Raw genomic sequence first — 21,995 nt, 5'->3', positions numbered from 1 at the left:
GTATAAAGACAGGTATAAAAATTGAAGGTGAACAGCTATGAAAAATTCTGGTTTTCAAACTTTTGACCAAGAAGAAATGGAAACTGTAAGAATGAATAGAGAAATTGTAAGGCGTTTTTTAGATGCTCAATCCGTAAGCCTTATGCCAAATTTTAATGGTTGACAGCTCTGTATAGGAGTAACAGACTGAAATGGATGATCTCTGTTACAAGAAAATGCTAAAATAAAATACTGGAACAATGTATCTCCAAATTTCACTTTGGATGTAATATCAATTGACATAAATTGAAATTTGTTAAACTTTCTGAAGAACGAGAGAGGAAAAACCCACCAAATAGCAGCACATGAATTTAAATAATAAGTTAATTCCATCAGTTTATATATTTTATTTCTGTAAATACAGGTACTGGTCGTTAACAGCATGAATACTGTTACCATTGTTACCATTAAGACAAATACAAACATATTTTCATAAGAATCCATTTTTTTTGCTGCTTTGTTTCATGATTGTTGTTCGTGTCAATACTGACCAATGACAATCATTTCTTCACCGTTTACTATAAACAAATTAACATAACTAATTAACAAGACATAATTACATCCTACTCAAACAAAATACCATACATGGATAATGAAAATACCACACCTCCTTCCACTTTTTAAAAATCTTCCTCAGCTTCAAGGAATTCATAAATGATGAGATTCTGAACACAAAATTAAGTCCTGTTTTGAGATTTTTCGATGTTCAGACTGGCTAAGTCTGTGAGAAGGGAGTTAAGGTGGTCCACTTCCTCTCGTGTAGACACGCTCTGCAACTGCTGACACAACTGATCCAACTGCTCAGCTTCCTGGTGCATACCAGAGAGGTTTAAATAAGCTCTCATCATTTCTCCAATCTGAAAGGGAATTTTTTAGTGTATTTTATCATATGTAAATTCCATAATTTAACTCCACAATTATCAACCTTTTAAGAAGTTATATTCGCCTTTAACCATCTAATAAACAATGATCTATTAGGCTGACTTCCTCTTCACGTCTTGGCTGAGATATTACGATTACCAAGAAAATATCAATCCCAAATGTTATCAAAATGCACTTTAATGTTTAATATTTACAAAGTGACATTAAATATAGTGGTGGTGTTTTTATTACGTCTCAATAAAACTACATATGCTCTTCTTTCCCTGTCTGATTTAACTTAGCTAGAGCTGTCCTAACAGAACCAATACCCCCTGCTTTTTTTTTTTGCTTTCAAATTTTTTGGGGTCGTTTTCCTGAGGAGGGGAGGGTTATAAATGTGATACATATATTATAACAAATATTAGTCATTTTCATCATAACTTCCAATATTTGCAAGTTACAACTTAAAAAATAGAATTTATTCCGAGATCACTGTAGTTTCGTTTGTTTACACTAACCTGTTCCTGTGTGCACAGGATTTTCAAACTGTAATGTGGCTGACGAAAAGCTAAACAGATACTACAAGGAAAGGGGCACAAATGCACAGCATATAATAAGTAAAATAGGTCTAGGGGGGAAAAGAACTGTTATACAGTTTGACTTCTCAAAAGTAAATATAAAAATTCATGTAGCAACTGCCAATTGATATTTAATTAAAGCTAAACATTCGAATAGTCAACCAAAAGCAATTGAAGTGATGAAATCTATTAAAGGTGCTGTAGCCATGTCAGAAAAAGACAATGAGCTAAGTAATGCCTATGTAAAAGGGTTGTTGTGTGATATGAATGTACCTATGAATATTGTACTGTTCATCATTCCATATAGGAACATGGTTTATTGATTAAAGAACGACTCATAGAAATGTTTGTAATGGTAAACTGCGGCAGTTATTTATCTTGGTTAACGAAACATTGGCTTTACATTTAAATATAACATACCAATCTATTATTGGAAACCTGTGTTTTCCATTTAGATTTCAGAGTTGGCCGTTTCGTCAGCAAAAGTGCTATACCTCTTTGTAAATTCATTATAGATCATCCTTCTCCCATGACAAGTCTGTGAAGTTGTGAAGTAGGGTGACTCTAGGTAAGAAGAGAAATCACTCATGGCCCAGAAACCACCTCCCTATATCAATGTCAATGATTGCTTGACCTTTGCCCTTTTCACCTCAATATATGTATTTATATATTTTCAGCATGAGCATGAAAGAAAAGGTCAGCTTTAAAACTTCTTAACCATTTTGTTATGTGCATATCTAGATTACTTGACCTTTGGACCCTAAAATCATTGTGAGAAGGGGTCATTTCCAAACCATAAAAAGTCCGTGTCAGATGTTTCATTGCTGGATGTAAAAAGGAAAACCCATTAAAGATCGATAACTATTTACTTTTTCTTTGAGTCTTGTTGACCTGATCTTTGATAAAAATTTACATCAATAATTGACATCACTAGGATACTGTATATGTTATAAGCATAATTTGGAGAGGGCTAAAATAGGCTGTGCCTGCTGTCACTATTTGTGAATAAAATTATCATAAATAAAAAACAAGCATAATTAGATAAGATACCTCTAAGGTTTCATCTTTAACCCTTTCAGAGGAGTAGTCTTTTTCCTCCATGAGGAACCTCAGTCGTGATTTGGCCACACTCAGTGGAGTTCTCCCGTACTTGTCTACAGATTTCAGGTTTGTTCCTGTTGGATATAGCTTAATTAAATTTTTTATTTTCACTCTCCAAATTAACAGAATTCCTTTAGAGTAACATACATAAAGCATGGTAACTATGACAGTCCTCATACAATTTAGTATGACACTGAAAATATACTGCACATCCTGAACAAAATTCACAATTTCCATTTTTTTTTTTTTTTGGCATTTCAAGAATTCAAATTGTACACATGTTTGTAAAAAAAATATTCTAATTTTATGTGAAGATTAATTTTCTATCCTGTTAATAAATCTACAGATTTCTCTCTTGAAACTTATAGAGGCAGAAATCAGAGAACACAAAACTAACAAAAACATCATAAGACCTGCTGTAAGTAATTATCAATAAGAAGTGAAATTATGACCTTGACCTTTCATCTAGTGCCTCAAAACCTTTTGAAATCCTTGTTTTAAATTCACCTGCTGTCTAAGAAACATGAAGTCTGAAAGTTTACTAAAGCTTGGGGTATCATGATAACCATCCTAAAGTCATTGTCTCATTGTGGCATTGACATCTGACTTAGTACAAGTCTACAGATGAGGCTTTCTGCTGACAATCATCCACTACAAAGTGTCTGTTGAAAAAATACGTAAGTCACACTTTCCCAAAGTCATTATCTCCCCTGACCTTTGACCTTCTGACTTCAAAATACATGTAGATGTCTTCATTTGGACTATTGTTCACTAACTTACTAAATACTGAGGATTTCTTATACAGTCAAACCTCGTTATATCGAACTTGACGGAACCAAGAAAAACTCTCCAAAATATCCGAGGATTCAAGATATCTCGGGGAAAATACTTTAAGAATAAGTGGTTGGGATTTCTGAATCACTTTGACATATCCATGGTATTTGAGATATCAGTGTTTGAAATACTGAAATTCAACTGTATTATATTCGGTGAAATCATCAATCCATGGCAATTCACTAGATTGCATCTTCGCTAGCCAAGGGTTTTTGGTCCACTCTGCTCCCCTTGGGTAGTGAAGATGCTAGATCGTAGAATTCTGATTGTTGTACTTGAGAGGACTTACATCTAATAATAATGAATCTTCTGAATCAGTATATTAAGTTTGTATGTTAAAATATTACAACAATATTGATTGGGAGCCTGGACTGATGGACAGACACAGGGATTAGTACAATACTACAGCATCTCTGATTCGGGGCTCTAATGACGAGGAATATAAGAGGAAGACGTTATACCTGCATGCAGTAATAGAGTGACCACAGGAACTTGACCAGTGCAGGCAGCTGGAAATAAACAAAAAAGATATGGTAATTTTTCTGTATAGGGTTGGTTTATCAATTTTCAAGGGTATCCAATTTCATGGTTTTGCCAGAGAGTACAAAGTCCTTCATTTGTGGGCAGCTGTTTCTTGTATATTGATTCATCTTAAATGAAAACTGTAGCTGATGATTTTGTTTTGTGTCTCAACTATGAAAACTATAATCAGTGTTCAACAAATAATGAGGAGATTGTAGTTCACAAAATTATCATAAAACATTGTACTGTAAATCTAATCATAAAACATTGTACTGTAAATCTAATCATAAAACATTGTACTGTAAATCTAATCAATACTAGGAAAAGATTTGTACACATTTAGATAATGCTTTCTAACTGAAATTACCAAAAAAATAGTTCCTACCTAAGTGAAGAGGTGTGTTTCCAAGAATATCTTTCTGATTTGGATCAGCTCCTTTGTCAAGCAAAGCTTTCACTGAGAAAAAGTTACAAACTGTACTCATGACAGGCACAAAACATTACCTTTACATGTGCCATGGGCATTAATCTACATACAGGTAAATATTATTTTTTAAATTTTACATAGAGTTTCATCTCTAAAATCAGGCTAAATGAATGATTATTCTGATCTAATCAAATCTTTTCATGTTGTCTTCATTAGTAATCTTTTTAAAGCAAAACAATGTCAAGTCAAGAATGATAACTCTAAATCAAATGAAATTAATGACCATCCCTTATTTTACTTAAACCAAGGGTCCAAATGAAATAAGTGAGCAGATCAAAGAATGTAATTTTAATTTAATTTGATCTCTCTGTAATCCAATTTCTCTTTAGCAAGTCTCTTTTCAGTAACATCTGGGATTTACACTTACCAACTTTTTCATATCCCTGAGATGAGGCAAAATGGAGAGGTGTTCTTTGCTTGTTGTCAGAACAACATGGATCCACCCCGTCTTCCAATAACTCAATCACTAGAATGAAATATAAAGCAAGGGCTAACAATTTTATTCATACACTACACACCATTAATAAGTATACACATAAGATTCTTACACATTTTGGAATGAAATATATTTATTAATAATATAATGAAAAAGAGCTGAATTCATTGTGTATTACTTTTAATTTATCTTGGTAAAATAATCCTTTAAGGGTACAATTTCAACATATGTTAAACAATAATGGACATTCAATATTTTTGGCTTAGTCTGTTAAATTGTGATATTGATTTATTTAAGGTGAAAAATCAAAAGGTCTTATAAAAGTACACATTAAATAATATGTATTAGTAATTATTTTGAAGATAAAAGTTTGCATAATATCTCTTTTTAGAAAATTCAAAGATTCAGAAAATGAAGTATTTTGATAAAAAATAAGGATGTAAAAAGTTAAAAGCCTAATGTTATCTATTCATATATTATAAGAGTTATGTATTTTGCATAGAAAAATCAGTATCTATGATGAAACCCATATTTTGTATGTGCAAGTAACTTATTTTGGTAAGTGTATACTTATTTATGGTGGGCAGTGTACATGTTCATTGCATTTCCACACGTTGTGTTAAACTCTTACCTGTATTAAAATCATTCTGATTAGCAGCGTTCTGCAGTCTTCTCTCATCTACAGAGATGGAAATGTGAAAGTTTAATATGTATTTATATCAATATCTTGAAATTTTACGACATACAGGTATTTGCTGTTCAAATCCTAGAATGACTAAGGACATCTTGGTCCTTCTGAGGTCAGTTCACTCCTTCATTAAGCAAATGCTTTGCACTGAATGAAAGAATATTCAACATGTTTTCCATCAATAACAAATTACCTACTGTAGATGTACTTTCTCATTAGGCCAAAAAAAATATATGTTGGTTTCCACTTTCCCGACCAACCCTAAAAAATTCTGCCGACCCTAACACATTTTTTCTATTCTCACAGATTTTGCGAATGTCATCAATACAACAAGAGTATATTTATTGACTTATTAAGTATATGCACTAACAGATTCCAAAACACAGAAACAGTTTTTGTTTACAGCACAGTGGAAGAAATGTTTTCATTCATCACATAACATTTATTTCATTACCAGACAATCACTATGTTTTATGCATGGTAGAATACTAATTAAAATCATTAAAAAATAATTCAACTTATAAATTAACCCCCCCCCCCCAAAAAAAAACTACCTACCTACCTACGGACCCTTAAAAATTTTGAGGTGAAAGTAGTAACCAACATATATTTTTTTTGTCCTTAGGTTTAAATTCTAAAGATTTAGTTTTTTTGTTCAAGTTTACAGGTACAAATTGAAACTCTTCGAATTTGTGTGTCATTCTATTACATTTACTTTGTCACTTTTAGTTTTCTTGATCTTCTTTATGAGTGTGGATCAAGGAGAACAAGACACTTATGGCCCCAGATAACAACGAAGTGGAACCAGGTCAAAGGTAAAGGTCACAGATTTTGGTGTCAATGGAAAGGTCTTGCCACAAGAAATACATATACCAAATATGAAAGCTCTACCTTTAATGGTGTAAAAGATATTACCAAGGTTAAAGTTTTTGGTTAAATTTTTTTGGCCACAGACAGACAGACAGACCAAAATATATATGCCCCCAAATCTTAGATTTATACAGGGGCATAAAATGTTCACATACAGTAATCGTAACAATTGATCATCAATAAGCCACATCTGTCTCGTGTTCTTACCAGCAATGTACATGTAGCTTCCTTCCCTTGAATATTGACTTCATTCAAATGATTTCCATGTACAGTAAAACCTGCCTAATTCGACATGTACTGGGAGTCAAAGTGAAACCTGTCTAATCTGACACACACTGGGAGACATTAAGTACAGTGAAACCTGTCTAATCTGACATTCACTAGGAGACATTAAGTATCATCGACTGCCCTATGTTGGTGACTGACCAGAATCAGTTACCTTTTGTTTACGTGTGCATGTTGTCGTTTCCGGTTGTAGATTGCATCATCAATTTCGCCATAGTGTATGCAAACAATCAACACGAGCACCCCATAAACGAGCCCATTTACTTATTACTTTTTCAAGCAAACCTTCAAATTGATATAAAGTATACCAAATGTCTAGAATTCTACACTATGTTATTTTATTTATTGACGTTTAGTTGCACATTCCTCCTGTATACACGTTTTTAAAGTTACAGACTTTTGGCAAACCTATATTAACAATGGTCACCGAAATAGGTGATGTCACTGTTTTAGGACCACAAAGTGACATGTTTTTGTTACGAAAATATATTCAATTAACATACCAAAGAATTTGAAATTTTCGGATGAAAGTAAAGGAATTTAATTACTTTAAAGGTAGGTTGTACTTTATTTATTTATTCCAAGTGATTAATGAGAAAATCACAGTTTATCACTAAGGTCACCGAAACTGGTCAGTCGACGATACAGTGAAACTGGTCTGACATACACTAGGATATATTAAGTACAGTGAAACCTGTTTAATCTGACACACACTGGGAGACATTAAGTACAGTGAAACCTGTTTAATCTGACACACACTGGGAGACATTAAGTACAGTGAAACCTATCTAATCCGACATACACTGGGAGACATTAAGTACATTGAAACCTATCTAATCTGACATACACTGGGAGACATAAGTATAGTGAAACCTGTCTAATCTGACACACACTGGGAGACATAAAGTACAGTGAAACCTGTCTAATCCGACATGCACTGGGAGACATTTAGTACAATGAAAGTATGATATTCAGAATGAAAAATAAGGGTCGGAATGGCCAGTGAAATGAATTGCACAGGTGTCGGATCACAGAGTTTTCACTGAATATAGACACCCTCAATACTTATACTTTGGATCATGGTTTTTGCTGACTCGACTGTACATAACATTTATACCTGCTATATAGTTGCCAACGGTAGAGCTGCATTTAAATTTTTTCTGTCTCTGTTGTCTGTGAGTGACGCTAACTTTCACTTTTCCCGGCGACTCTTCTTGTTTATAGGTGGGCTTATAAGTTGTTGAGAAAGGGACAAGACACAAAAAATCCAGACCAGACCCAGACTGGGGTGACCAGGCAGTGAAGTCTATGTGGGGGAAATTATCAGTACTTCCTGTGGTCCCTGGTATCTGCAAAAAAAAATATCAAATTAAGCCACTTACAGGTTGTAGCTATAAATTCAACAGACATTGTATGTGATTTGGGATGAGGAAATGCCACATAGCACAATGGCCCAAAAAGAATTGTTTGTTTGGTGTTGACGGGTGGCCCACTGAAATTGGTATGGCCCACTGAAGTTTGTATGGTCCAAGGAAATTTTATCGATCTTCTAAAAGTAGACAGAGAGGCCAGGTCCCAAACAAAGACTAAACCAAAGTAAAAAAAAATTAATCATATTGCATGTAGAACAGGACTCTCACTGAAAAACTGGGACTGTGGTGGGGCGATATGAAATGGGATGTTCAAGGCTAGGAATTCATATCATTCTTTGGTTATAAGCAATATAATTCAGCATTAATTAAAAAAAGGGAGGTAAATATCTCAAATTATAATTGTTTTATTTGATGAAGAGGATAATGAAACAGGTTCTAACAATTTGGGTCATCAGCTAACGGTACAGAGGAAATCTGGGCTAACCTCAAGACAAGTGTGCTGAAGACAACTGCAAAGGTGTGTGGCATAACACGATCCCACCGATGGCAATGAGAAACTTGGTGGTGGACAAACCTTGTGGAACAGACCATCACAGCTAAAAGGTTAATTATAAGGCCTGGAAGTCTGGAAAAGGCCAAGCGTACATCTAGACGGGCAGTTCATCATGCTCGCTATGAGGCAGAAAAGATATACGAAAACGTAGATACCAGGTCTTCAGAGGTGTACCGCCTTGCAAACCAGATGCGAAGGGAGAATGTTGATGTTGTGGGCAACAATCCAGTAAAGAATGACAAAGGTGAGATGTCATTGAACCAAGAAGCAAAGGAGAAAGCTTGGTTAGAGCATTATGAAAGGCTCCTTAATGTGGAATTTGACTGGGACCCTAAACACCTAACCGATGAACCACCACTGGAAGGGCCACCTGTCCCAATCACAACTGATATGGTGAAAAAGGCCATATTCAAGATGAAGTCGGGTGAAGCAGCTGGACCATCGGGAATAGTAGTGGAGATGATCAGAGCCACAGGTGACACAGGTGTATCCATGATCCGTGACCTTGCATCCTCAATCGTCCGTGATGGCAAGGTCCCCACTGACTGGGATCAGAGCTTCGTTATCTGCCTCTACAAGGGCAAGGGTGATGCTCTGGACAGGGGCAACTACTGTGGACTCAAGCTGACAGAACAAGTCATGAAAGTCCTGGATTGTGGACAACCTCATTAGGCAGTTGGTGACAATCGATGACTCCCAGTGTGGCTTCGTCCCTGGCAGATCGAGGTACAACTGACGCAATATTTGTTGTTCGGCAGCTGCAAGAAAAATATCTTGCAGTAAACAAACGGCTCTAAATGGCCTGCGTGGACCTTGAAAAGGCATATGCCCGTGTTCCTTAGAGGATGATCTGGTGGGCAATGCGAAAACTTGGTATGGAAGAGTGGATTGTGCATCTGGTGCAGGGGATGTATGCCAATGCTTGTAGCTGTGTTCGCAATGGTGACGGCTAAAGTGAGGAGTTTGCTGTGAAGGTCAAAGTCCATCTGGGGTCAGTACTCAGCCCTCTATTTTTCATCATCGTGCTTGAGGTTCTTTCACGAGAATTTTGCACCAGTGTTCCCTGGGAGGATCTGTACGCAGATGACCTGGTTATCATTGCTGACTCACTGGATGAATGTGTCAAGAGGCTCCTGACTTGGAAAGAAGCTATGGAAAGGAAAGGACTGAGAGTGATATCCAAGTTGGTCTGGACAAGTTGGAGGTTGTAGGTTCCTTCTGTTACCTAGGAGACATGCTTTCCGCAGCTGGTGGCTGTGACGTTGCAAACACTACATGTGTAAAGACCGCTTGGAAGAAGTTGAAGGAGCGGCTGCCAGTCCTGACATCACGTCACCTGTCGTACAAGACCCGTGGTCGAATGTATAACACTTGTGTATGGAGTGATATGCTCCATGCCAATGAGACCTGGGCACTGACCAAGCTAAATCTCCATAGCCTACAGCACAATGACAGCTAGGGCCATGATCAGACAGATCTGTAACATCAAGCCAGAAGATGTGGCCACTGTAGATTCAATTGAAATGCTGGGGCGGCTTGGTCTCAATGACCTCAACCTCATCTTAAGGGAAAGGAGACTCCACTGGTATGGCCATGTTGTCAGATCTAGCAGTGCAGTCAAATGCGCTCTCAATGTACAAGTTCCTGGTAGGCTTAGTGTTGGTCAGTCAATGATATCATGGAGAGAGATCGAAAAGAATAGCTCTCTACTGCCGACCCTCATGATTGGAAAAAATGGAGCTCTGAGGTGAGATCTGCCATGCGTGCAGCTAGCCAGATACCTGGAAGGGGACCCACTAGTGTGGACAATACCTGTACATCTGCACATAAATAAAAAGGAACCGACAACAACAACAGAACCTACAGGTTTCCCCTCCCATTACATTCACGTGGAGTGTAGTGTGGCAGAGAGAAAACCTGTGGGTTCTGATGATGAATTTGGAAGAAAATCTGGTCTTTTTCACATTGAGAATGGGGCCTATGATTGACCTGCACACACATAAATCAAGTGCATGATCAGCAACAACTGAAATGACATTTTGAAAAGTACAAAGCAGAAATTTGAAGGGAGCTGCAAGGGTCGTCATGATATTGGAACATAGAAAGATGGACAGCAGATCGATGTCTCACAGTCACATAGAATTTGTAGAAAAGGGAAGACCTGTTGAAGAAAATTTAATCGTGACTGACTCAATTGGTGCAATTAAATTCCTGGAGGTCAGCAGAGGAGGTGATGATTTGACTGATCAGAGTTCTCTGCTGCTGGGGGTAATGGACACTCTGCTTAACAGGTCAATGGGAACACTTCCCCATGTAGCGGGATCATCTCGCTAAAACGTCATGTTTATTTCTCGCTAAAGAGGGATAATCGCGTTTTTGCGAGAATATCTCGCTATAGGAGAAGTGTTCCCAACCTGCTTAAGGTCATTATGTATGAACATGTAATTAAAGAATGCATTCAGCATTGATTTCTTCAACCCGCTGCAATGTCATTTTTGTTGGCACGACACGAAACCCTAACAGCAACTTCCTACATATTTCTTAAAATGCATTAAGGTTTAAATCATTATTCACTATTTTTAATAATTTAAGCACTTAAATTAAATTTTATCAAAAGCGAAAATACACTCAACACTGCATTTTATTAGGAGAAGTCGGTGTCTGGCCCCCTTCGACAGTTCAGCTTATTATGTAGTCGTCAGCAACATCCTCCGTATATATTAAAGAAGCATTTTAATACACACCCACAGTAAAGATTAATTAAATTAGACATACTTCAAAATTATCGTCGCTGTCATCACTCATGTTTTGAAAGTTGTAGTCTGGTCCCCGTACCGCCACTTCATGATCACTTGTATTACCCAAAATGATACCAGTGATCAAAGAGTGGTGGGGCGGGGACCAGACTATGAAAGATTATCGTTTTAACGGAATATTGAGCCCGACTTTACACCAGTTTCGTTTAATAAACTTAAAAATTATGAATGGCATATAACACAATTAATTAATTATAAATTTGTAAGTACAAAATTTTGCTTGTAATTTACGTACTTCAACATTCATTTTCAATATTTTACACTCCAAAATGATTTTGTCATAAAAATATGGGCATAATCATGTTATTTGATTCGCACATCTTTAATATACTGTTTATTCCGTAATTTAAGAGATCCCCCACCATCCCCCACCACCACCCTACATGGTTGTTTTAATTTATACTTCTTTCACCTGTGCCATATGCAAATGTTTGAAAATTTGCATAATCCTATAGTAATTCAACGGAATAAACCAAATTTAAAGAGCATATAACTATGGAGCGCCAAATTAACATAAACTCAAATAATTGAAGATATCTTCAATTATTTGAAGATATCATCAATTCAATTATTGCTCTCTTTAATTGAATTAATGCGCGCATTAAATCAATTATTGCTCTCATCAAATGAATTAATGTGCGCTTCAAATCAATTATTGCTCTCATCAATTGAATTAATGCGCGCATCAATTGAATTAATGAGAGCAATAATAGATTTGATGCGCGCATTAAGTCAATTATTGTTCTCTTCAATTCAATTGATGCGCGCATTGATTCAATTAATGAGAGCAAAAATAGATTTGATGCGCGCATTAATTCAATTATTGCTCTCTTCAATTCATTTGATGAGAACATCAATTTAGTAGAAATATTGCTCGCAATAATTAATTTAGAGCTCGGTATAAATAATTTGATGATCTCTTTAATTCAATTGAAGATATCTTTAAATCATTTACAATGCTTTTGTATAAGGAATTAATGCGCGCATCAATTCTTTTAAAGAGAGCAACAATTCAATTAAAGATATCATTAATTCAATTGTGGATATGTTGAATTGAAGATATCTTTAATTATATAGTTGCTCTCTCTAAAAGAATTATTGCTCTCTTCAAATGAATTAAAGATATCATTAATTCAATTGAAGAGAGCAATAATTGAATTAATGCGCGCATTAAATCAATTATTGCTCTCATCAAATAAATTAATGCGCGCATCAATTCAATTATTGCTCTCATCAATTGATTTAATGCGCGCATTATATCAATTATTGCTCTCTTCAATTGAATTGTAGCGCGCATCAATTCAATTGTTGATATCATTAATTCATTTGAAGAGATCATTAATTCAATTGAAGCGCGCATCAATTCAGTTGAAGAATTAATGCTATCATCAATTCAATTAATGCGCGCAATAATTCAGAATTGAAGATATCATTAATTATTTGAAGAGATCTTTAATTCAATTGTTGCGCGCATCAAATGAATTGATGATATCTTCAAATAATTGAAGATATCTTCAATTATTTGAGTTTATGTTAATTTGGCGCTCCATATATAACGCGAATCAAATAACATGATAATGCCAAAATATGTTGACTAAATGTAGTAGTTATGGCCAGTCAATTTTTAGTATGAAAACCAGATACCGAGATAGGCTTATTCCTGAAAAAGTAAAAAAAAAAGGTTAGCATCTAGTTATAACGCGTCAGTATCTTGTTATAACGAGTTATTATCTCGTTATAGAGTTAATTATTTCATTATAACGAGTTCATTATCTCATTAAACCTGTAACGAGTTATCTCACTATATAACAATTTAACTAGCTCTATATTAAGTATGTCGTCATAAGGAGTTCATTATCTCACTATAATGATTTATGTATCTCTTTATAACAACTGCCATGTGGATCGGGGTTTGAATAGGTCCTCAGTACCCCTTGCTTGTCGTAAGAGGTGACTAAATGGGGCGGTCCTTCGGATGAGACCGCAAAAACCGAGGTCCCGTGTCGCAGCAGGTGTGGCACAATAAAGTTCTCTCCAGGCTCAATGGCCATAAGTGCCGAGCATAGGCCTAAATTTTGCAGCCCTTCACCTGCAGTGGTGACATCTCCATATGAGTGAAATATTCTCGAGAGAGACGTAAAACAATATTCGATCAATCTTTATAACGAGTTAATTATTTTGTTATAATGAGTTATTTATCTCTTTATAACGAGTTAGTTATTTTGTTATAACGAGTTAGTTATTTTGTTATAACGAGTTATTTCAGACATTACAAGGAGTTTGTATTGTCTCTGAAATCACATGACCTGCAAATGGTGAAAATGATTTCTAACTGGAGAACTTGGGCTGTGATTACAAGGAGTTTGTATCGTCTCTGAAATCACATGACCTGCAAATGGTGAAAATGATTTCTAACTGGAGAACTTGGGCTGTGTTGTTCAATTATCGTCATAAATATTTTTTCCATGAATCCAATTTGAAAACAATACAATGGTTGGATAACTTAAAAACAGTACTTTCAATGTATATATTTTTGAAAATCTAATTCAATAATTTTTGACAATATCTTCTCATTTAATCAAACCAAACCACTTAATGATATCAGTTGTGAATGATGCGATTTGTTTTCTAAGCGACATTATTAAAATAGCTTTCATTCAATCATCTGGTAGATTAAATGATAAGCTTCTTGGGAATTGGACCTCCTAACAAACTTCAACCTGCCACATCACTGCTGCTTGGGTCTGAATATAAACCTAGTGGTCAGCTGGGTTCAATCGCCAGTAACTAGACAGCTCAGTTGGTAGAGCACCTGATTAGAGATTCAGAGGGCCCAGGTTCTAATACTGGTCTAGTCCATTGCATTTTCTTCCTTCCTGTTACATTTGGTGCCGTGACCAGGATCTGGTGCTGACAGGTGAAAATGACTGCCAGGGGATAAAGATCCTGGGTTGATGTCTTCAATTGTGAACACATTTAAGGAGGGAGGAATGTAGTAGTCAGCTGGGTTTAATTGCTGGTGGCTAGCTCAGTTGTAGAGCACCTGACTAAAGATCCAGGGGGGCCCAGGGTTCAAAGCCTGGTCTAAGACATGCTTGGAAACTGTGCTGCAAGTTTTCTATCATGTGACAAAAACTGTATGGTAATTTTCTGATTATTCCACATTCATATTTGTAAGTCAATGGTTTTCTATCTCTAGGAGCAGGGTGGACTGTAAACCCTCGACTTTTGAAAATCCTTCACATTCTGTTTAATGAGTTATTAATGGCCGAGTAGTTTCAATTGTGGAGTATATTGTAAATGCATGTATACACGATTGTGTTTTATAAAAATAATTCAATAATGATTTACAAATTTAACCCATGACCTTGAAAACCAATACCAAAATTGTCCTTGCTTTTGGGACAATGCCAACTAATATTTTGCAGTTTATATGACTGAGCTGTGCATTGTTTGAAATTTTGCAAGTCTAAGGGGCATAACAGATAACTCTGCCAAAATTGGTTTGATTGGATCCAGACAAAAACTTGATTGATGCTTTCTCATGATTTCAATTCGGAATGTCCATGTGTGACTTGAGATAATGAGCAGAAACTTGCTATTATTGGAAATTTTCTAAATGCAAGGGGACAAGAATTATTTGGCCAAACCTAATATGAGCTTGACCTGCATATCTTTAGAATGTATCCACATCCCAAATTTTAATCAAAATGTCGATGTGTGACTGACATAATGATCAAAAACTGAATTGTTTTTAAAAAAAATGAAGTCCAAAGGGCTCAACTCTGTCTGAAATTATTCAACCAGAACCAAATAGATCTTATATTCTCATGATGTACATATTTATACCACATTTCAATTGAATATGTGCATCCCATAGCAAATATAATGAGCAGAAAGTGAATTATGATAGGAATGGAAATGGGTAACACTTTATACCCTATAGTCATGGCAGGGGCAATTAAAAAATGTTTCTGATCAGACCCTAAATTTTCTTTGAAGCTCAATCCTACTGAACCAGTTCAAAACTTCATCACATCAGAGGAACTAGTAGTTTTCATTTGAAATACACAATAGTTTGTTTAGTATATATTCATGGTAAATATGGACAAAAGCTACTGATTCCTGTAACCACATGTAGGTGCAGCGGACAGTGTAGATCGAGGGAACTTGTACTGCCTCGCTAGTGAGCTAGCTTTTCTGGTGATGTGGTAGAGTCTCTCTCTTGATCAAGCAAGTTAAGCAACGGCGAGCGTGATCAGCACTTGGCTGAGTGACCGCTACACGTTACATAGGTACAATCTACAAGAGTACTGTTTTTATAAAATGTTAGATAACAAAACAAATCTGTTCAAATTGATTTTCATTTTATTTTTTGTAAAGAGATCATTATGGAATACTGAAAATGACAATGGTGACTCTAAAGATAAAAGAGGATTTTTTGCTGTAAAATACTGTGATAAAATAGTACACTGGGATATAGTAAAATACATCCCAATCTACAACATCATATCTCTCATACTGTGTAAAAGTAAAACTAAATGCCCACACCACCTCTATTTAAACCATTGCAATGTATAGCTGGATATGACAAGTACATGAATTGAATTTTAACAATATACATCACAGTCTTCACTACAGGATTAAAATTTGGCACAAAATTTCAGGTATTATCATAAGCAAATAAGCTGTTGTAGAATTTTTTTAATTTGAAGTCTTAAATATTAGATATGATATTAAAGGGACTGATTCACGATTTTCCCCAAAATTTTGTTTTCCACTTTTAATGATCAAAATCTATTGTCTAATGTGTTTTAAAGATTTCACATCAAAATTAAGGTTATACATTATCACAGAAGATCATTTTAGAGAGTTTATTATTTGTTTTGTAAACAAAGATTGCAGTATGTTATTGTTTATGAAATTTTCAAAAGAAATGGATATTGATCTAGGTTTATTGTATCTTTCACGTTTCAAGCATTCTGTGTGTAAAATGTGTTATCTAAAAGTTAAAATTTGTGACTATGCAAAATTAAGATGCTTTATATTACAACATTAATATTTCACTGGTTTGTTTGTATACATAGAAAGACACGAGTCTTTGTTTACATAACACAGATTTAAGGCTAAAATATTGCTTTTATTCTTGCATTCAGAAGGTCAAAATTTTGGTTGTCAACATTAAATGAGTTATATTTTTAATGTTTAACATAAAAAATGAAAAACATTTTTTTCAAAAGTCGAGAACCAGTCCCTTTTAAAGCTTCAATAAAGATATCATCTAAACCATCGGATCATTACATTTAGTTTACCTGTACCTGTATCAATCAAAATGGTTGTGTAAATATAGTTAATCTGGTACGTGTACATATATAAATAATATATAATAATACAAAATAGTTAAGTCCTCTATATTCAAAAGGAAAAAAAAACATTCAATCTACATTTACGACTAGATCTGGAAAAAAAGAATTTCCGTAGACTTAGCAATCGAATAATACTTGTTAATTCACAGACCTCTGTGATTGATGACTGAGTACTGTTCATGAAAGTTCTTGTAGAACATAGGAGCATTTGGTGACGGCTTTCTGAACATCTCCTGACTGTTCAGGAAAGTTCTTGTAGAACGTAGGAGAATTTGGTGATGGCTTTCTGAACATCTCCTGATGATATATCACAGTGTAACACAAACCTTAGTAATGTGTCTGTGTACGGAACAGTCTTTACAACAATGCTGTCTCCCAGGTCTCGTTTTTCTTTCTCCGTCACCTGCAATAGGAGCGTGAAAGACCAGGATTTAATGAACTGCAATAGGAACGTGAAAGACCAGGATTTAATGAACTACAATAGGAGCGTGAAAGACCAGGATTTAATGAACAAGACCAGCAAAGAAGCAATTATAAGACATGGATTTAGTGGAATGTAAGGAACGTTCAATATAGGATGTAATGTATAGGAAAAGAACATTTATAATCCATACGTACATGTATATATATAGTGTATTACCATCTCCGCTTAAAGGTCAAGTACGGTGATTTTCCTAAAACTTGAGTTTTATACAGAAAAATGTCTGTCGTACACTTATGGATTAATTTCCATGGCAATTTTGATAAAAATCACTTGGCATGAATTACACGGCGCTATCAAACTTTTACCTGAGCGATCGATAAATGTGTTGTGACGTGAGTTATCGCTCGTAGCTTATGACGTCATCTTAGACAACTTTCGATTGCATTGATAGGGTTTTATAGTGTTTACATAGAAAAGTCCTATATTATGGTACAATGCGCTGCTTTGAACTGCAATGTGAAATCGGGACAGGGATTAAGTATGTTTCTTTTCCGAAAAGACCCTAAATTTCGAAGAATTTGGACACTGAAACTGAAAAGAGACACTGAGATTTGTGACAAGCCACGAGGATCAGTGAGTGACACTTTTTAATATTCACGAGGATCAGGTTTCCATCAACCCTGATGCATCATCCTGTTTGACTCCAAACAAAGTGCAAATTGATGATTAACTGGGTATCCTACAAAACAAGTGGAGGGATGTATTTTAATTATAAAAAGTTCAACCCAAAAAGGGGGATGCAATCCACCCCTCTCTACATCTACCACTGAATGCTTTAATGCGACACTGTATTCAATGGGTTTGCGATTGCACATAAAAATTAATGTCACCCATTACCTAGTTCGAATAGATTATATTTCTTTTATTAAATGTAATATCTTTCGAATATTGTCGTACTCATACTACATTTATAAGGGACTCACCATTTCATTTCTTCACTATATATATTTTAAAATATAGTAAAAATGGAAATGAATTCAATTTAAAAAAGTTATTTCGATAAAACCTTATATATTGCGAGTTCAGTCCAATTTTCAAAGCTTTTTTCTTCCAAGTTCAATATAAAAACAAGTACAAGGTTTTCCTTTTCCTACATGTAATATGCTTTTAAGTGCTACATTAATTAATATATAATGAAAATCAAAATTGCACACCTCAAAATGCTACAATTCGTTAACTTTGTGCCATAATATTTCAATTTCGCATTTGACGTGTGTTGTGAAGAAATTACATGTACTAATAGGCTTAATTTACATTTTATGATATTGTATCTACATGGTAGATGTTTTTCTAAAAAAAAAAAAAAAAACACGGGGGGGGGGGGGGGGGGGGGGTACAAATAACGTTGTGCACAATAAGTTTTTTTCTTTCTTTTGTTGTTCTTTTTTCAAAAAGGCATTTTTCAATTAAATATATATCTAGCTAAACACATAATATGAATCTGATCAATCTCATACTAGTAAATTCCATTAAAAAAAAATACAAACGTGAAAGTCAATCTAGTTAAATACGATCACAATCGCTACAATAGAGTATAGTCGGCGAGTATCTATGAAGTTTGATTTTTATTAGCCTAGATTGTGTAAAATATAAAGGTTATCTTTTGATAGAACATTTTTTCCAATATCATTCCCAATTTTCTATGGACTGGCCCGGTAAATAATTTCTAACTGAGATTCCTATGAGACATTTGTCGAACATAGACACATTACTATCGGATGGTTTCGAAATGGGTGCAGGTACAGACATAAAAGGTTGAATCCCTAAACTCAAGTGTATCTACGGTATTTCACCGTCAATATCCATGGTGTTGCTAAAACTGGCAATTTCTCACGAAAATTAAAACGATGATATACAGGAGTAAACAACTACAACTGTCTCAGATGACATCATAAGAAAGGGCGATAATTCCTTCATTCGTTTCTATAAACAACGATTTTGGAATAGGTATTTTGCACATTTATCTGGATTTAAAAAAAAATAAACACATCAATAAACTTTTTAAAACGGGTTTTAATGAATTATAAACTTTATTTTCAAATCTATTTTTATTACACTTGACCTTTAAACAACTCACAGTTAATCTAAGACCTCATATCACAAAATCAAATGACATAGTTTCAAAGAGTTGATCCAGCTTTCTTTAAAATTTCTGCACTATATTTTTCTAGTACATGTAGCAGTGTTTATCTAAAATAAAGTTCCGTAGAATTTTTTTATGGTTTAATCAGAGATGACACCATCAAATCAGAAACCTACCTGAAGCAGACGGTCATACAGCTGTGTAGCGCTGAGTCCTTGTTTAGTCACGGTCAGGAATACGATGTTGGTTTTCACCGTTTCATGATTAACATGCACAACAGACTGTGGTGCTGATATGATGGCTGTGTAAAATAAAAAAAAAAATAAATAAAAATAGTATCAAACAAGACTCAGGTATAACAACTACTGCTGGGGGAGATAACAACTACTGCTGGGGGAGATAACAACTACTGCTGGGGGAGATAACTACTACTGCTGGGGGATCAGGTATAACAACTACTGCTGGGGGAGATAACTACTACTGCTGGGGGAGATAACAACTACTGCTGGGGGAGATAACTACTACTGCTGGGGGATCAGGTATAACAACTACTGCTGGGGGAGATAACAACTACTGCTGGGGGAGATAACTACTACTGCTGGGGGAGATAACAACTACTGCTGGGGGAGATAACTACTACTGCTGGGGGAGATAACTACTACTGCTGGGGGATCAGGTATAACAACTACTGCTGCTGGGGGAGATAACTACTACTGCTGGGGGATCAGGTATAACAACTACTGCTGGGGGAGATAACAACTACTGCTGGGGGAGATAACTACTACTGCTGGGGGAGATAACAACTACTGCTGGAGGAGATAACTACTACTGCTGGGGGATCAGGTATAACAACTACTGCTGGGGGAGATAACAACTACTGCTGGGGGAGATAACAACTACTGCTGGGGGATCAGGTATAACAACTACTGCTGGGGGAGATAACAACTACTGCTGGGGGAGATAACTACTACTGCTGGGGGAGATAACAACTACTGCTGGGGGAGATAACTACTACTGCTGGGGGAGATAACTACTACTGCTGGGGGGAATAACAACTACTGCTGGGGGAGATAACTACTACTGCTAGGGGAGATAACAACTACTGCTGGGGGATCAGGTATAACTACTACTGCTGGGGGAGATAACAACTACTGCTGGGGGAGATAACTACTACTGCTGGGGGAGATAACAACTACTGCTGGGGGAGATAACAACTACTGCTGGGGGAGATAACTACTACTGCTGGGGGAGATAACAACTACTGCTGGGGGAGATAACTACTACTGCTGGGGGGAATAACAACTACTGCTGGGGGAGATAACTACTACTGCTAGGGGAGATAACAACTACTGCTGGGGGATCAGGTATAACTACTACTGCTGGGGGAGATAACAACTACTGCTGGGGGAAATAACAACTACTGCTGGGGGATCAGGTATAACTACTACTGCTGGGGGAGATAACAACTACTGCTGGGGGAGATAACTACTACTGCTGGGGGATCAGGTATAACAACTACTGCTGGGGGAGATAACTACTACTGCTGGGGGATCAGGTATAACAACTACTGCTGGGGGAGATAACTACTACTGCTGGGGGAGATAACAACTACTGCTGGGGGAGATAACAACTACTGCTGGGGGAGATAACTACTACTGCTGGGGGAGATAACTACTACTGCTGGGGGAGATAACTACTACTGCTGGGGGATCAGGTATAACAACTACTGCTGGGGGAGATAACAACTACTGCTGGGGGATCAGGTATAACAACTACTGCTGGGGGAGATAACTACTACTGCTGGGGGATCAGGTATAACAACTACTGCTGGGGGAGATAACTACTACTACTGCTGGGGGAGATAACAACTACTGCTGGGGGAGATAACTACTACTGCTGGGGGAGATAACAACTACTGCTGGGGGAGATAACAACTACTGCTGGGGGAGATAACAACTACTGCTGGGGGAGATAACTACTACTGCTGGGGGATCAGGTATAACAACTACTGCTGGGGGAGATAACTACTACTGCTGGGGGATCAGGTATAACAACTACTGCTGGGGGAGATAACTACTACTGCTGGGGGATCAGGTATAACAACTACTGCTGGGGGAGATAACTACTACTGCTGGGGGATCAGGTATAACAACTACTGCTGGGGGAGATAACTACTACTACTGCTGGGGGAGATAACAACTACTGCTGGGGGAGATAACTACTACTGCTGGGGGAGATAACAACTACTGCTGGGGGAGATAACAACTACTGCTGGGGGAGATAACAACTACTGCTGGGGGAGATAACTACTACTGCTGGGGGATCAGGTATAACAACTACTGCTGGGGGAGATAACAACTACTGCTGGGGGATCAGGTATAACAACTACTGCTGGGGGAGATAACTACTACTGCTGGGGGATCAGGTATAACAACTACTGCTGGGGGAGATAACAACTACTGCTGGGGGAGATAACAACTACTGCTGGGGGAGATAACTACTACTGCTGGGGGAGATAACTACTACTGCTGGGGGAGATAACAACTACTGCTGGGGGAGATAACAACTACTGCTGGGGGAGATAACAACTACTGCTGGGGAAGATAACTACTGCTGGAG

The 21,995-nt window shown here is 36.5% G+C and overlaps 1 protein-coding gene across 1 annotated transcript in view; it reads right to left on the bottom strand.

Annotated features, from left to right (window-relative positions):
• Positions 1 to 370: 370 nt before the first annotated feature.
• The window catches only part of LOC125669151 (uncharacterized), a 55,988-nt gene continuing 34,363 nt past the window's right edge, over positions 371 to 21,995 (bottom strand). Inside the window, exons 28-38 of the mRNA XM_048903600.2 lie at positions 19,553 to 19,677; positions 17,056 to 17,212; positions 16,756 to 16,761; positions 11,403 to 11,533; positions 7,819 to 8,050; positions 5,490 to 5,537; positions 4,790 to 4,888; positions 4,321 to 4,392; positions 3,875 to 3,922; positions 2,529 to 2,653; positions 371 to 896 (exon numbers count right to left, since the gene is read on the bottom strand). Coding sequence (XP_048759557.1) covers positions 717 to 896; positions 2,529 to 2,653; positions 3,875 to 3,922; positions 4,321 to 4,392; positions 4,790 to 4,888; positions 5,490 to 5,537; positions 7,819 to 8,050; positions 11,403 to 11,533; positions 16,756 to 16,761; positions 17,056 to 17,212; positions 19,553 to 19,677 — 1,223 coding nt within the window. The 3' untranslated portion in view covers positions 371 to 716. The remainder of the gene's footprint in view (positions 897 to 2,528; positions 2,654 to 3,874; positions 3,923 to 4,320; positions 4,393 to 4,789; positions 4,889 to 5,489; positions 5,538 to 7,818; positions 8,051 to 11,402; positions 11,534 to 16,755; positions 16,762 to 17,055; positions 17,213 to 19,552; positions 19,678 to 21,995) is intronic.

Source organism: Ostrea edulis, chromosome 4 (genome assembly GCF_947568905.1).
Source record: "Ostrea edulis chromosome 4, xbOstEdul1.1, whole genome shotgun sequence".
NCBI lineage: Eukaryota > Metazoa > Mollusca > Bivalvia > Ostreida > Ostreidae > Ostrea > Ostrea edulis.
This window is presented reverse-complemented; position numbering and strand designations above follow the sequence as displayed.